This window comes from Chinchilla lanigera, unplaced genomic scaffold (genome assembly GCF_000276665.1).
Source record: "Chinchilla lanigera isolate Chin_1 unplaced genomic scaffold, ChiLan1.0 scaffold00051, whole genome shotgun sequence".
In the NCBI taxonomy this organism is placed as follows: Eukaryota; Metazoa; Chordata; class Mammalia; order Rodentia; family Chinchillidae; genus Chinchilla; species Chinchilla lanigera.
The window spans coordinates 15,602,009-15,619,790 of NW_004955452.1; the positions used below are offsets into that span (position 1 = coordinate 15,602,009).

The 17,782-nt window shown below is 44.4% G+C and overlaps 1 protein-coding gene across 2 annotated transcripts in view; it reads right to left on the bottom strand.

The window, feature by feature from the left end:
* Mtf1 (metal-regulatory transcription factor 1) overlaps positions 1-17,782 on the bottom strand; it is a 47,385-nt gene that overhangs the window by 21,549 nt on the left and 8,054 nt on the right. For both annotated transcript variants that reach the window (XM_013519622.1, XM_013519621.1), the window contains exons 3-6: positions 6,088-6,326; positions 4,623-4,754; positions 2,147-2,220; positions 1,540-1,676 (exon numbers count right to left, since the gene is read on the bottom strand). In XM_013519622.1, the coding sequence (XP_013375076.1) occupies positions 1,540-1,676; positions 2,147-2,220; positions 4,623-4,754; positions 6,088-6,326 (582 nt within the window). The remainder of the gene's footprint in view (positions 1-1,539; positions 1,677-2,146; positions 2,221-4,622; positions 4,755-6,087; positions 6,327-17,782) is intronic.

Here is a 17,782-nt window from a genome sequence, read left to right on the forward strand (position 1 = left end):
ATATATATACAATAAAAAATTTCAATATTCTAAAGGGGATAAGTGAATATGCAACTCTACAATTCTAGGGGAGATCCAGGCTAGAGAGATCACTGTGGACTCAAAGGCAACAAACATCAAGGGCATGTGAGCCCTGACCCCAAAGGAAGTTCTCCGTATTTATTGGAGAGTAACAGGGATCCATCCAGAGATGACTAGGAGCAGAGCTGGGGGAGAAAGGATGGAGGAGGGAGAGGTGCTAAGAAGCTCACTTGGCCTGTTATGGCAATAATCCAAGCAAAAAGATGACAGTGGGTTGAACACAGTCACCAGAGAAAGTGATCAGATTCTGGATATATTCTGAACAGAGCTAACCCATTTTGCTGCATCAGCTTCAGCTTCCTTATCCATAAAGCAGTAGGATAATAATACAGTCACTCTCACTTTCCAGGGCACAGTACCACATCAGAAGTAACAATAGTAAATTGACCCCAGGGTCTCTCTGGAATGGAGCGGTAGGGGATCAGGAATGTGGAGGGGGCAGGGAAAGAACAACACTGGCTACAGCTCCACAGAGGCTTATTCTGTGGCTCAGTATCTTCAGCCAGTGGCTCTCAGACTTTCCGGTTTAGAGACAGTTCAAAAGAACACGGGCTGGGGATATAGCTCAGTGGTGTAAGCGCCTGCTTGGCAAGTGCGAGGTCGTGAGTTCAATCCCCGTTACCGCAAAAAAAAAAAAAAAAAAAAGAAAAGAACATGGACCAACTTAAGCATCGTGGCACATGCCCATAATCCCAGCACTCTAGGAGACTGAGGCAAGAGGATCGAAAGTTTGAGCCCAACCTGGGGCAATTTTGTGACTTAGCAAGACTGTTTAAAAAAAAAAAAAAAAAGAGAGAGAGAGAGAGAGAGGGAGAACAACAAAACAAAACAAAACAAAAAACACAAGGCTGGAGATATAGCTCATGTGAAGACCCTGGGTTCAAACACCAGTGCTGCCACACACACAAAAAAAGGACCCTTCAAACTTTGCTTGCCTCTCCAATGACAGGTTAATGGATATGTGAAACAACATTAATTTGTGTCCCAAATTCAAGTACAGATTTGTCACTTATAGGCATGACTGGGGTAAATGATCCCGACACTCTTAAGAGTATCTAGCTGATCCTTGGAAAACTTTTTTGGAGACATGGTCTCGCTATATAATTCAGATTGGCTGGTCTCACTTGCTGCAATCCTCTTGCCTCAGCCTCTCAAGTGCTGGGATTACAGGTGTATGCCACCACACCCAGCCCCTGAAAGCCATTTCTGAGACCTTTACATTCTAGAGCATCTCCTCTGTTCCTGATGGAAATGAGGAAGAGCTGAAGTACAGGCTTTAGCACAGGGAGTCCAGTGAAATTTCTGGCTTCTGCTACTCTCATGCAAAGACAGGGATCTTGACCCTGATCTTTCCCTCCAGTGGGGATATAGTGAAGACATTTAACCTTTCTTACAAGACACAAACAACCACTGTTCTATGGCACCCTGATCAAAACAAGAGATACAAACACTGCACACCTCTGATCCATTGTGTTGTGGAAGTGCATTATACGAGTGTCCCTTGTTATCGTGACCTTTCATGTGACTTTTGAGACTGTACTGAGTGCTGAATGTTTTCTCACAGCCATTGCTGGGGCAGAAGAAGGGTCTTTCACCTGTAAGAATGACAAAGTAGTGTTAATTTCACCATAAAATCATTTCACTGGATTAAGAAATCTATCTTTCCTTAAGAAAGTGAAGTAAACATTTTTATGAAGGTTCAAGTAGCAGTTGTTAAAAAGCTGAATAAACTACACATTAATTATCTCAGGCCTGCAATTTCATATGGTACAAAGCACTGGGAATGCCCAGTCCTGTGAAGTTTAAGGAGAAAACTGAGTTTCTCAGGGGTTTTTTTTTTTTTTAAAGAGTATTTCCGGACTGCTTTCATTTCTTAATTAGATTTCTAAATCCAACATTTAGATCCTTTCATCTCTGAAATCAATAAAATATAACTCAAACATTATAGGTGAAGGCTAAGCTGATTAGGCTCAGCCTCTCCACCTAGTTCGGCAGTTCTTGGTGGAAACACAGGTATAGGGTTGACAAAGGTTAAAAGGAAGAACAAATATCGGCCTGAACTCACCAGTATGTGTGCGGACGTGAGTTTTAAGGTGGTGGCTCGCTGCAAACGCTTTTCCACAGCCATCGTGATCACAGCTAAATAAGGTGTTTAAGCAAAGAGAAACGGGAGTCATTAGCTAAGAGATTTTCCACCCTCCACATCACCTATATATTTCTCAAACTATACCAAACGTTTAGAACTCAAGATCAGATCGGCAACACTGGTTTCAGAGACGGGAATGAGGACTTTTTTTGTTTTGTTTTGGTTTGTTTTTTTTTGTCTTTTTGAGACAGGGTCTCACTATGCAGTTCAGGCTGGCCTTGAGCTCACTTTGTAGCCAGGCTGGTCTTGAACTAGCAATGATCCTCCCGCCTCAGCCTCCCAAGTGCTAGGATTACAGGCGTGTGGCACTACACCTGGCTGGAGCAGTTCTTGAAGAAGCAAGGCAGGGTGGCATGTCTGGGAGCTGAAGGAGCCGAGGGCTTGGGGTTAGTCCATCTGCCGCAGGGAGGGCGTGTGCACAGCCCTGCTGACAAAAGCCTTCTGACTGTTTAACAGAGCTCCATTGACAGTGACAGTCCACATGGAACATCTACAGCCAGTGAAATGCTACAGATACCAAGAGCAGCTGAAGAGGCTCTCACGTATGCATGGGGCTTGAGCTATAATCTTCCAATGTAATCATCAGAACAGATCAGCTATAACAGCTGTAACCCTCAGTGTCTAGGTCTCCATTTCCTCCCTTACTTCTCCATAACCAAAGCTAGAAGTAATCTTTCTCTCCTCAAAACTAGGTGCACAGCTGCGGGAGTCTTTTTACAGCAGCTCTCACTTCCAACCTTCGTTTATCTTTGTGTTATCTGTTCTCCTAGACCATAAACTTAAGAGGGTAGCAGGGTCCACACTGCCTTTCACAACTGCTCAGCTCTTCCCATAGCAGATGTTCAATACCTATACATGTGAACATATCCATTTTAGTACAAATCACAATATAATTTCTTTAAATAGAAAGTATTTTAGCCGGGTGTGGTGGCACACGCCTGTAATCCCAGCACTCAGGAGACTGAGGCAGCGGGATTGTTGCAAGTTCGAGACCAGCCTGGGCTACAGAGTGAGCTCAAAGCTAGCCTGAACTGTATAGTGAGACCTTGTCTCAAAAAGACAAAAAAAAAAAAAAAAAAGAAAGAAAGAAAGAAAGCATTTTAATTACATATTATTGTAATATCTAAGGTCCCATTTAATATTCAAGAAAAAAACAGCAGTTTTAATCATCAAAAAAAAAAAAAAAGAAATGTGTGCTTAGACAGAAATCAGAGGCCCTTTGCAGCCTATGGGAAAATAACCCAAGCTTCAGAGCATCACACAGGAACCAACTAGCCTCTCCCTATTCTTGCCCTAACTCAGGAACATATCTGTAACTTAAAAACTTAATTTCATTTAATTGGCATCTACAAGCTAACTGTGCCTGAAGACTTTTAAATTGCTTCTAAGTATGCTAATCAGTCATTTGAGAACAGAGAGGCACCATATTTAATGCCATGAACACAATAGCAATAACTCCTGCCAAAGTCAAAGACATTATTTATGGGCAATCTTCTGCAATCTATTTATATTACATCTAGGGAAATCCTTACAAACAGATTATCTCAGAGAAAATGTCCATAATCATCCCAAAGCTGTTTCTGAACACCTACTTGAATGTCTTGAACATCCTATGACCAGAGAGGAAAGCAGATGATACAAGTTTCTCCTTCAAGCACACACATGAAATATATATATACGTTGATATACACATAAAATGTCCCATCCTGTATGTTTGTGTACACACACTGAGACACTATAAAGCAACAAATAGACAAGTAACAAACCGCAATACCCGTACCAGTCGCCTAAGAGATCCCATCCCTCACTTCTCCCACATCTCTCCCTCCCGACCTTCATCGCTTCTTCAGTAAGTGACCCTCCCGGTGCTCACCGAATCTCAGAGCCTCAGATGCTGCCTGCTTACTTGTAATTCTTTTCCACCAGATCAAAGTTCTTGAGGACAGTCTGCTTCTTAGGATTTCCCTAGCACTATTATAAGTGCCTACCACATTTTTGAGTTTCAACAAATATTTCTTGAAAATAAAAGGAAAATCCCAGGGGTGATGGAACATGCCCATAACCCCAGCAACCAGGACGCTAAGGCAGGAGGCTCTCAATATCAAAGTCAGCATGAGCAACTGAGCGAGACCATGTCTCAAAGTAAAATTTTAAAAACAAGAGCTGGGTACATAGCTAGTGTGAAGGTGCTAGGTTCAATTCCCACTAATACCAAAAAAAAAAGTGAGGGATGAGGCCGAAAAGCCATCATCTACAGAGGGAGGATGGCCCTGGAGCCTACCGCATTACTCTCACCTGAAGCAGCTGGTCACAGCGCAGATGAGGAGTGCCTGGAGAACATCAACACACCCAACTGAAAACTGACAGGGAACAAATAGAAAACAGCACGACCTACCGAAATGGCTTTTCTCCTGTGTGGGTTCGAATGTGCTTCCTCAGATCACTGAGTGTGGTGAAGTATTTGCTGCAGCCTTCAGATTCACAGTTAAACGTCTTCCCTGTGTGAAGCCTCTGATGTGCTTTCAGTCTGAAAAATATCCCAGAGAAATGCCCAGTGGGACAATGAACTATGGAGCCTCCCCGTGCCTGCTTCATGTGCCCCGGGATCAAGTATGCAGGAATTCTGCACCCTCAGTGTAGGTACACAACATGCTTCACCCAAGCAGCAACTCAAAAAGGCAAGTAGCTGTGAGTAGCACTCCACAGACGGCCTGAATGCGACTCGAGTCCAGGTGCCACATCCTACTGGATAGGACCCTGAGCCAGTCCCAGAGCCTCTCTGAGTTCACCACTTCTCAGCTGTCATGAGACCACACACGCAGTATGTACTTTCTAAGTGTTGTCACTTCTGTTATTTTATCCCAAATATTGGAGACTAATGCAAGTCCCCTAATACAAATGTGGAAAAGAGAAAAGCCATTAAGTGGGCAGCTCCTTTCTTTCTTTCTTTTTTTTTTTTGGCAAGGTCTCACTATGTAGTTCAGACTGGCCTTGAACTCACTATGGAGCTCAGGCTGGCCTCAAACTCATGATGATCCTTCTGCCTCCCAAGTGCTGGGATTCCCAGTCTCCCAAGTGCTGGGATTACATGCATGTGCCACCACAATTGGCTCATTTCTTTTTTTTTTTTTTTTGTGGGGATGGGGCAGCTACCAGGAATCAAACTCAGGACCTCGTGCTTGCCAGGCAGGCACTGCATTGCTTAGCTACATCTCTCCAAGCATTTTTTTTTTCTTTTTTCTTTTTGAGATGGGGTATCTCTCTGTAATTCAGGCTAGTCTTAAACTCACTATGTAGCCTGGGCTAGCCTACAACTCACAGCAATCCTCCTGCCTCAGCCTCTCAACTGGTGGGATTACAGGTGTGCACCACCACACCCGGCTCCATCTCTTCTTTTTTTTTTTTTTTTTTTTCCCTTTTTTTTTTTTTTTTTCCAGTACCAGGAATCGAACTCATGACCTCACACTTGCCAGGCAGGTGCTGTGCCGCTGAGCTAAATCCCCAGCCCCCCATCTCCTCATTTCTCAGGGTAGAAAAAAGTTACAGCAGGTGAGGTAAAAAAGAAAATTACAGAATCCTTAATATAAAGATCCTGTGCCAAGGGGATACATTACTCTACCTCAGCTACTCTACCTGTACATCACTCCACAAGATGTAAAACTAAACACGGATGCATTATCATCTTCAGCCGCACCTCAGACATATCCATAACCTCAGACATATCCATCTCTAAGTAACGAGCTGTGCTCATGAATTTCAAAGCCCTGGAAGTGAACACCTCTCCTGCTCAAGGAGAGAGAGCTCTGGCATCCAGCACCATCAGAGTCAGGGGCTGACGGCACAGTGGAGAAGAGGCTGACCTGTACAGCGTGTTGAACGCCTTCTCACAGCCCTGCACATCACACTCAAATGGCTTCTCTTTCGTGTGCACTCGCACATGGATCCTGAGGCTGTAAGAGGTGAGGAAGGCCTTGCCACAGCCCTCCTGGTTACAGACGAAGGTGTACTCTCCTCGGTGAGTCTTCTGGTGGGTGCGCAGGTTGCCTGCTGTGCTGTAGGTTCGGGGACAGCCCTCAAAGGTGCACTGGTACCGCTTTACCTGGCAGACAGAGGAAATGTCATCAATAGGAAAAAAGAGCTCAGTTCTCAGGAGATGCAGACAATACAAGTAAGTCAGTTGCTTGGTTTTGTCATGCTAGGGATCGAACCTACAGTGCTCTACCACTGGACTACATCCCCAGCTGTACACATGTGCAGTCCTGGGGGGTGAACTCAGGGCCTTCACAGTGAGCTATATCCCCAGCCCATTTATTTTCAGACACTGACTGGGTCACCCAAGATGGGCTCAAACTTGCGATCTTCCTGCCTCTGCCTCCTGGAGTGCGGAGATTATAGGCATGCATCATTCGCCTGGCTCTTTTCCATTTTTTATTCTGGGACAGGATCTCAATAAATGCCCCCCCCCTTTGGTTTTTTTGAGACAGGGTCTTACTATGTCATTCAGGCTGGCCTCAAACTCACTATGTAGCCTAGGCTGGCCTCAAACTCATACCAATCCTCCTGCCTCAGCCTCCTGAATGCTGGGATTGTAGGTGTGCACCGCCACCTGGCAGATTGCCCATGCTTGACTCAAATTTGTATTCTTCCAGTCTCAACCTGTCCCAGTGCTAGAATTATTCGCATTTTCTTTTTTTTGTCTTTTTTTTTTTTTTTTTTGGTTTTTCTCCGGTACCGGGAACAGAACTCACGACCTTGCGCTTGCCAGGCAGGCGCTTTTGCCGCTGAGCTAAATCCCCAGCCCCCTTTTTTTTGTCTTTTTGAGACAGGGTTTCACTGTGCAGTTCAGGCTGGTCTTGAACTCACTTCATAGCCCAGGCTGGTCTTGAAATCGCTGTGATCCTCCTGCCTCAGCCTCCCAAGTAATGGTATTACAGGTGTGTATGTGTGTATTTTGTTCTTGTTTTTATTTTGTTCTGTTTTCTTGCAGGACTAGGGATTGAGCCCAAGGGGCACAGAGCTATACATCCTCAGCTCTTTTTATTGTTTTACTATGTATTTTTAATGTATGTTTGTATGTATTTACTTATTTTGCAGTCTTAGGGATTTAACCCAGGGCCTTTACACTGAGCTATACTGCCATCCTGTCTTTCATTTTTTACTTTGAGACAGGTCTAAGTCACTAAGTTCCCCAGGCTGAGCTTGAATTTGTAATCCTCCTGCCTCAGCCTCCCAGTGTGCTGGGATTATAGGCATGTACCACCATACCTGGATTTTTTTGTGGGGCTGGGGAGTGTCAGGCTCTAGCTATATAGTACAGGCTGGCCTTGAAGATGGTACTCCTCCAGCCTTGGCATCCGAATGCTGGGATCACAGGCGTGTACCACCATGCTCAGCCCTGACCTTTCATTTTTATTTTGAGACAGGTACTCACTACACTGCCCAAGATAGACTCAAACTTACTATCTCGCTCCTTTGGCCTCTCAAATAGTTGGGACTATAAGCCTGTGTCCCTGTGTCTGGCTCACAGTGGTTTAGAGTAAAACAAAATGAGACAAAAATGCTAGGTATGGTGGTGCACACCATAATCCCAGCACTCAGAAGGCTGAGGCTGGAAGGTCACCATGAGCTCAAGACCAGCCTGGGCTATATAACCAAGTTCAAGGCCACCCTGCACTACACAGTGAGACCCTGTTTAAAAAAAAAAAAAAAAGAGAGTGAGAGAGAGAGATAAAATATTTGTGAAAGTACTTTATAATTTATTTGACACTATACATATCAAGGTGCTGGTATTACATACTCTTTAGCTTTAACCAACATCCTCATGCACCAATCTTTAACCTTAACCTCTGTCCAGGCCCAGCCAGTCCACTGTGACAGCGCTACAGAATACTGCTGTTGCTCATTCAACAGCTGCTGCACCATGTGCCCGCAGCATGCTCAATGCCACAGATCAAAACGTGAGACAGGAATATCTGCCTTTAAGGTGGGCGGGTTGAAAAGACACAGACATGGGCAAACTACTACACAATGTGCTAAGTTTCAAACAAGGAGCTTTGGGGACGTAAAAAGGGAATTTCTAGCCCCTCTAAAAAAGACTGGAGGGCCGGGGATATAGCTCAGTGGCATAAGCGCCTGCCTGGCAAGTGCAAGGTTCTGAGTTCGATTCCCGGTACCAAAATAAATTTTAAAAAAATAAGAAAGACTGGGAATAACTGAATGCCTAGAAACCAAGGTATCACTCTGAAATGATGGTTTTTTTAATCGTTTATTTCTAGGATGAGCTGTGATGATGTTCCTCAGACAAAGAAGGAAGAAAGAGTATTCCCGAAAGAGGGAAGAACACGGCACATGCGCGGAGCCCAACGAGTGTGCTGGTCTAGTGAAGCACAAGCGCTCGAAGCACATGGAAGTGAAGAGACTTGCGGAGGCTGGAGAGCGGGGTGAGGAAAATGAGGCTCAGCCCCAGGATTACACTGTCAAGAAACACTGCCGGGTCTTAACCCAGAGAGCACCACAATCAGAACTGAGCCTAGGAGACCACCCTGACTGCACTGTGCAGGAAGGACGGGGTGAGAGAGCAGAGGAGAAAAGCAGCAACAGTTCAGGAGAGAGATGAGAAGAGCCCGGCCGAGGAAGAGATTGTGGCCATCCTGAGAGGTGACTACCAGAGAGATTAAGAGCGGTGGCAAGGCCTGGCTGAAGGGACAGCTGCACATGGAGTGGGAGGGAAGGAGAGGCACAGCTGAGACCAAGCCCAAGTCTAGGGTCTGGATCACAGCTGCCAGTATGGCGCTGGACTGGCAGGAGGAGTTGGGTGAGGCAGAAACAGCCAGTGTGAAGTACACAGGGACACACAGGCTGGAAGCTAAAGAGAGTCTCCGGATGGAGCCCTGGGTCCACAGGCAACGGCTGACTTTACCTGTATAATAAGCCAGGCTCAGATGTAAGTCCCAGCTCTGCCATTTACTGTGTAACCTTAGGAAAATTAAACTCACTAAGCCTTGATTTCTCTATATACCAAGGAAGAAGCAAAAGTCTACCTTTTGGAGGTTGTTGCCAAATTTAAGAATAGTATGTTGTGGGCTGGGGATTTAGCTCAGCGGCATAGCACCTGCCTGGCAAGCATGAGGTAGTGAGTTTGATTCCCGGTACCAGAAAAAAAAAAAAAAAAAAAAAAAAGAATAATCTGTGTGAGGCATTTTAATATTGTCACTGGCACACAGTAAGTACCCAACAAAATAACAGCCCTTATAAGAGGACAAAGAAGAGACCTTGACAATCACCAACAGTGACATAGTGACTGGTAAAAGACAAGCACTTGATGGGAGTGGGAGAAAGGGCTGGGAAAGGAGGCAAAGAAAAAGGCTACAGAAGCCAAAAGAAAACGGTCTCAAAATGTCAAATGTCACAGAAAACAAGGAAGATAAGGGCTTGGAAAACAACTCAATCAGCAGCCAGGAATTCACTAATGACTAAGCAAGACTAGCTCCAAAGGCATGCTGGGGGCAGAAGTCTGGATTAAAGCAAAAAAATGGAAGGGGAAGTGGAGAAAGAGCCTAGGGATGGCAAGCAGCTGTATAAGCAGCTTTCAGGGTTGATCTCTCTCTCCCCTCTCCCTCTCCCCCTTCCCCTCTCCCTCCCTGTCTCTGTCTCTCTCTCCCTCCCTCTCAATAGGGTCTCACTATATAGTCCAGACTGGCCTCGAACTTGTGGTGATCCTCCTGCCTCAGCTTCTTGAGTGCTGGGATTACAGGTATGTGCCATCACCGCAGGTTAGTTTTTGAGCAGATTCAGAGGGAGAAAGTCCTAGAAGAAGTGGAGGGTCTAGGAACATAATCCTGTAATCCCAACACCAGTGAGGCTGAGGCAGAAGGATCACAAATTCAAGACCAGCCTAGGCTACAAAGTAAGACCTGTCGGAAAGAAGGAAGCGAGGGAGGGAGGGGGAAGGGAGGAAGGAGGGAGGGAGGGAAGGCAGACAGCCAGGAGAACCAACCACCCCCTTCATACTCCTTATCGCTTTGGTCCAACCCCAATATGACCTTGCACAGTCTTAGGTGCCCGCTCACCCCTCACTGCTTGCCCTTCCCATGTGCTTCACAGAAGCACAAAATGAACTAAATGATTCAACCACTGGTCTCAGGTCTCAGTGCCTAGCTTTAAGGCAGGTGCAGGAACAATTCTAACACAGTGTTCCTCACAAGCCATCTCTGTTCAGAGGATAGTCTCAATCCCTCAGTCTGCTATTCAAGAAATTGCCCAAGGCCTCTGCCACTTTCTATCACATTACTCAGGAATGAGCCACACAGGGGCCCTGTCTAGGCCCACAGGAAACAGTACACCCATCCCCAGCTGCAATTCAGAATTCCTACTTCTTTGCCTTTGCTCTCTCCTTTACCCACTACTGGAAATGCCCAGTGCCTTTCTTTGCTTTTCTGAGTCTCTCTTCCTTCAATTCAAGCCTCACTACTGCTGTGGTCTTCTATAATCACTCCTATACCCTTCTCTAAAGGTCAGAAACACACCATCCGTTTCACTCTGTGTACATTGTTAATTATCTTCTCTTGTGTATCTCCTGACTTCCCACCAAGAATACAAACTTTTCGCCAGGCGTGGTGGTGCACGCCTATAATCCCAGCACTCTGAGAGGCTAAGGCAGGAGGAGCTCAGCCTTCGGAACTTAATGAGATCCTGTCCCAAAATAAAAATTTAAAAAGGGGTGGGGATGTAGCTCAGTGTAAATGCCATGGGTTTAATCCAGTTTCACAGAAATAAATAAATGAGACTACAAACTTCTTCCATGCTCCCAATAGAGATTTCAAAATAATCACTGATCAGTAAGGAGAACTGGAACTGTGGAATCTGCATTAAAGGAGCCTATGTCTTATTCATAAAGCCTACGGCAACGGCAAAGGATGAGAGCAGATGTTCATTCTTACGGAAGCTACAACAGTTGCTAACTTCATGAAAAGTAATGGTAATAAATAATTAACTACCTCTCCTGTCTCCCTGCCTTGTTCCCATCTGAGTTCCTGTACCTGGCCAATTCAATGATCCTTCCTCTAAGGAATTCCTTCCTGACCACCCCTTAGTCACACCTAATTTACTTCAGGGTTTCATGACTTCCTGCTCAGTCAGTCTTGTGTATCTGTGGGCTCTGCATCTGTGGATTCAGCTGACCATAGATTGAAAACTTCAGAAAAAAAAACTGCATCTGTACTCAACAGATACAGCTTTTGTCCTCATCATTATTCCTGAAATAATAGAGTATAACAACAATTTATATAGCACCTTACATTGTACTAGGGATTTCCCCTAAAGGTGATTTAAAGTAAATGGGAGGGGCATGTTGGCGCACGCCTGTAATCCCAGCACTTGGAAAGCTGAGGCAGGAGGATCGTTGCAAGTTTGAGACCAGAGTGGGCCACAAAGTGAGTTCAAGGCCAGCCTGAACTGCGGAGTGAGCCCTGTCTCAAAAAAGACAAAAAATTTTAAAAATTAAAAAAAAAAATAAAGTAAATGGGAGGATGTACATAGGTTATATGCAAACACTGGGACTTGAGCATCCATAGATTTTGTATCCCTAGGGGGAGGGAGGGTATTCTGGAACCAATCCCCAGTGGGTAATGAAGGACGACCGTACTTCTTTCAAGAACAGTTAAGATGAGAGCCAGGCATGGTGGTGCACACCTATAATCTCAGGAGTGAAAATGAAAACTAAAAAAGGGCTGGGGGCTGTAGCTCAGTATAGAGCTCCTTAAGTAATTATATAAACAAGTATTGTATAATTTAGAACATTATCTTCAGTTGATATGCACAGGGATATCTGGAAACCAGCAGGTGCTAAATACTAGTTGACTTGAATGAATGTCTCCTTTTCATCTGGACTATAAGCTCCATAGCAGTGATCATGTTTATCTTGTTCACTGATGACACACCCGAGAAGAGCTTTGTGGACAAGTGGCATTCCATTCAATTGACTGACTGACTGACTGATTAACTGCAGTACTGGGGATTGAATCCAAGACCTTTATACTGAGCTACACCCTAGTTCCCCACCTTTTTTGAGATAGGGTCTCACTAAGAGTCTCAGTAAGCCACTAAATTGCTGAGATCTTTTTTGTCTTTTAAGACAGGGTCTCACTATGTAGTCCAGGCTGGCCTACATCTCACTATGTAGCCCAAATTGGCCTCAAATTTGCAGCAACCCTCCTGCCTCAGCGTCCCAAGTGCTGGGATTACAGGCCTGTACCACCACACTTGACTAAATTGCCCAGACTGAGCTGGAATTTGTGATTCTCCTGCCTCAGTCTTCCAGAGTGGTGGGATTACAGGTGTATGCCACAATGCCCAGTTTCTTTTGCTTTATTTTGAGATGGTCTCACTAAATTGTCCAAACTGATTTTGAACTTGTAATCCAACTGCCTCAGCTACCACACCCACCTTCCATTCATAGTTTTTGAATGAATGTACAAATGAACATAACTAGTGAGACTTAATGCTAAGAAAGTATCAAAAAGGACTATAAGCACTAATAGAACCTGGTCAAATGTAGCAGAGATGATCAAAGTATCTTCCGTTTCAGGCAACTTGCAGAGTTGTAACTGCCCTGGCCTACCTCATTGGAGTACAGAGCCAAAGCCAGCATGTGAGGCAGTGAGCACGGCAGACATAGACAGAGGATGGACGCTTAGGAGAGGACACAGGCTAGAAAGTATGTGGGTTATCGGGAAGCAGACATTTACTCTGAACAAATGAATAACCTACTACCTCTTCTGAAGGAATAAGTGGAAGTCACGACTGTCTTTCAGAGTTACTTTAAAATAGTGCTAAATTTCACAAAACGGGAAACTAACCCTCCTCAAACTGATCAGAACAGGAAGTTGCAAAAAAACATGAATGCAGGTTTTCATGATTATACAGAGGAGGTTTTACAACATTTGGTGCTTTTGGATACACCAGGGGTTTTAAATAAATAAATAAATACATACATACATACATTCGATAAGGCTTGGCATTCGTGTATTCAAAAAATTATGTTCCAGAAATTATACTATGCTTGGTGGTAGGAATACAAAAACGAAAGCCGGGTGTGGTGGCGCACGCCTATAATCCTAGCACTTGGAAGGCTGGGGCAGGAGGATCATTTGAGTTCGAGACCAGCCTGGGCTCCAAAGTGAGCTCAAGGCCAGCCTAAACTGCATAGTGAAACCCTGTCTCAAAAAGACAAACAAAACAAAGCAAAAACCAAAAATGCCCATTCTCTCAAGGAGCTCAAAATGGAAAGAATCAAACAGGGAGGAACAATACGTATGGGCTGAGAAGCTGCACTGATAATGGACGCTCAGCACACTACAGCAATAGACAGAAGAACGTAACTGAAACCCAGATGACGAGAGGGCTTCTCTACGAAGCTGACAACCTAGCTGATTTTAAAGACTTCAGGAAGGGGCGACACATAATTAGTTTGCTTATCAAAATGATTAAGAGTATCTATAAATTGGGTGTGGTGGCACTCACCTATAATCCAACACCCTGGGAGGCTGAGGTAGGAGGATCAAAAACTGGGCAACTCCCAAAAACTGCTCCCGAGGCAACTTAGTGAAAATTTGTCTCAAAATTAAAAAAAAAAAGGGCTAGGGTTGTGGCTCAAGTGCCAGCAACCTTCCTCCCAAAAAAGTGTAGCTGCAGTACGAGTCTATCACCGAAGACTGCACTGGATATAAAGGAAACTTATTTCTCCAGGAAAGCTTAAGATACTAAACATCACTACTTTTCCTGCAGCACCTCAGGCAACTGCTGATTACTATCCTAAGGAGCACAGTGGGAGCACAGGTTGGGTTCACAAACAGTGGACTCTAATGCTACTAGTGGGCAGGAAGCACGAGTACTCAGAAACCTGATATATGATTCACAAAGTGTTCTGAGCAGTTTTAAAACAGAGAAACATTTAACAGATGACTGACTTGTTAAATCAACAGAATCAGAGGAAGAAAGGTACTATGAGATAAGCAAAGTGAAAAAAGTAAACATCAAAACTCCAATAGACAAAAGCTTTCAAAAAATAGGAAAAAACCAGGTGTGGTGGCATACACCGGTAGTAATCTCATCTCAGGAGGGTGAGACAGCAGGATGGAGAGATCAAGGCCAGTCTGAGCTACATAACAAGACCATGTCTCAAAAAACAAAAACAGCCAGGCACAATGGCACACAACTATAATCTCAGTACTTAGGAGGCTGAGGCAGGGGGATTGTCACAAATTCGAGGCCAGCCTCGGTTCCACAGTGAGTGGAAGGCTAGCTTGAACTGCATAGTGAGAACCTGCCTCAAAAAAACAAAAAACAAACTAAATAAAATTAGGAAAACAAAGAAAGGGCAGGCTTCTGCTAGAAGAAAAACAAACAAAAAAGTGAGACAGTCTGAAAGAACTAGATTCTCTCCATATCTGCAGCCTCGACTCAACAAGGACTCTTTGATCTCAACAGGAGATGAACTCTCTTACAAAGGATGGATTTGACTATGACTACAGGAACTACCCTTCCCACTCCATCACCAGTAATTTTCCTTCCCTCTCCCTGATACCAAAACTGCTCCCCATGTTGGCAGTGACCTTACTTCTTCTACTCTGCAATGGGCCATCACAATGCTTGAATCAGAAACATAAGAGCTCCAAAATGACGTTTCTTCAAGAGCCCTTCCAGCAACTGCCACCGGAGTGAATTCATGGATTCATCATTCTCCAGAGCTGTTCCCGCACCCCAGTGCCCTACTCCTACAGAACTGGAGACATCCTGCAACCCCGCTTCATTTCTCAGCCTTGTGCACAGCCAACAGGTCTTAGTGTCTGATTACCCCATCTATGCAAAAGTGGTTGTTCTGGCAGAAAGAACGGGCTTTGGCATCCAGAAAAGTCCTCAGTTCAATCCTGTTCCACATGACAGGCTTTTTCAGGGGGCGGGTAGGGTTGTACTAAGGATTGAACTTAGAGAGTGCTAAGCTATGGTCCCAGCACTTTCAGACAGGGTCTCACTACACTGCCCAGGCTGGCCTTAGCATCCTGCCTCAGTCTTTCAAATAGCTGCTATTATAGGCATGAGACACTACAATCAGCTTACTTGAAGGTCCGTAAGCCTCGTTTTTTTTTTTCATTTGTAAAATGGGGGCTAACTATATCTATTTTATAAGGTTGCTATTAAGATAAAATACAAAACTGTGTTCAGACCCCCGACTCAGTGACTGGAGCATAGCAGGTCCTGTACTCCACAGAAGTCACTTATCTCACCCTCCCTCTGCTGCCACTTGCAGCACAATAGGCATCTTCATTCTTTTTTCTTTTCTTCTTCTTCTTCTTTTCTTTCTTTTTTTTTCTTTTTTTTTTTTTTTTGGTCTTTTTAAGACAGGATCTCACTATGCCATTCAGGCTGGCCTTGAACTCACTGTGTAGCCCAGGAGGGCTTCAAATTTGCCTCAGCCTCCCAAGTGCTGGGATTACAGGTGTGTACCACCACACCCGGGCTACAGTCCTCCTTTTTTAGCTGTTGGGGCCCTCAGCTTAGCCTGGGGCCCACCCCAGAAGTAATTTTCAGTGGCGTGGTACTAAGAATTCAAAGAGAGCCAAGACCAAGGACAAAAGATGACCTGTGGCGAAGACTGGTATCACAGAACCCTCAGAAGGACCACGAATGTCCACATTTTGAAACACAGCTATAAATGATGATTTGAATTCTACAGTGGTGTTAATTGACAGTTCAGCTAATTAGGTGCTACTGAGTCTTCTAACTGGCTACCCTGGAATCCAACCACAATTTATAACCTTGTCGCAAGGGAAAAAATGCTTCCTAAAGAGTTCCTAACAAAGCACATTTTAACCTCTCCTTAAACTGGAATTACTGCTACCCCTCCTTTGAGAAAACCATGGCGCCTATGAGGAAAAGAAAACAATAAACAGGTAGGCGGTGTGGCCCATGCCTGTAATCCCAGCAGTCAAGAGGCTGAGGAAGGAGGATTGCCACAAGTTCAAAACCAGCCTGGGCTGTACACTGAGTTCAAGACCAGTCAGAGACTGTCTCAAAAAAAAAAAAAAAAGAACATCCACCGAACAACCATGACACACCAGATGTTATGGTAAATGTTTTATGCATGTACTGTTGTATATTTTTATGTGCATAAATCTCATTTAATCTTCACAGAATGCAATGGGAAATTTTTATTTCAACTTCATAAAGGAGGATACAGAGCAGCTTGCCCATGGCCACACAGCTAGTATATACCAGTAAAAAGATGGAACCTAGGTTGAAACTAACCTTCACAAAAGAAACAGTTCTAAGGATAAGTTTGATTTAAATGAAAGAAAAACACTAAAGTTCAGGCTTCTTTCCAACGTCTCATAATAGCAAAATGTAGCAATACTTACTATGCACAGCCTATGCAAAATACAAATTTGAGAACTATCCTTCTTGTAGTACTGCACCAAGTTTGGAAACCAGTATATACATAAAATCAACCATATCCCTTTCCAAGGCCCAGGGGCCTCCATAACAGAAACAGTGATGATCAAGGATGCAAACAGTAAGTACCATAGGCATGTAGGGCACACACAGATTAAACAGCTTCATACAGCAGTCCAGTGGGAAACGCATCCTGTTCTAGATTTCCTACAGAACCTCACACATACAGCTACTAGCAGTTTCCCTATTAGACTCCAAACCTTCAGGACAGGGTCTGTTTCTTTGAACTTCCTGATACTTAACAAAATGAGATAAATCAAAAGTTGGAGAACTGGGTGTGGTGATGTTCTCCTGTAATTCTAGCACAGGAGGCTGTGGCAGGAGGACTGCCATGAGCAAGAGTTCAAGGCCAGCCTGAACTATGTAGCAAGAACCTGTCTAAAAAACAAACAAAAGCTTGGGGAAAAGTGAATGTATTCTTAACTCTGCGCTTTCAAGCTGTCAGTCTCTGTCCGTTCTGAATGGCAATTCCGTGGGAGTTCAGAAGAGGGCCTGTCAAGAACTGTAATCACCTTATGCAAAGAGGGGAAGTGGGCGGCTCCCCTCCTGGATAGTCAGCAATGCCCTGGTTTGTCTCAGTGCGTTACTGCACCAATCCCCAGGAATAAGATTGGAACTAGGTCTTCCTGCATAAAGGACACAGAGACAAGGCTCCAAAACACTGGAGTCAAATCTGCCCCTTTATTCTCTTTCTTCCCCCTTGTTCTTATACTAAACATCTGTCAGTTTATTTTATTTTTTTTTTTTTGTGGTTTTTGTGGTTTTTCTCCGGTACCAGGAACTGAACTCACGACCTTGCGCTTGCCAGGCAGGCGCTTTTGCCGCTGAGCTAAATCCCCAGCCCCATCTGTCAGTTTAAAAAACAAAACTCTCAGCTGGGCATGGTGGCACACACCTGTAATCCTGGCACTCTAGGAGGCTGAGGCAGGAAGATCACTGAGCGTTCTCAGTGAGTTCAGAGAAGAAAGAAAGAAAGAAAGAAAGAAAGGAAGGAAGGAAGGAAGGAAGGAAGGAAGGAAGGAAGGAAGAAAGAAAGAAAGAAAGAAA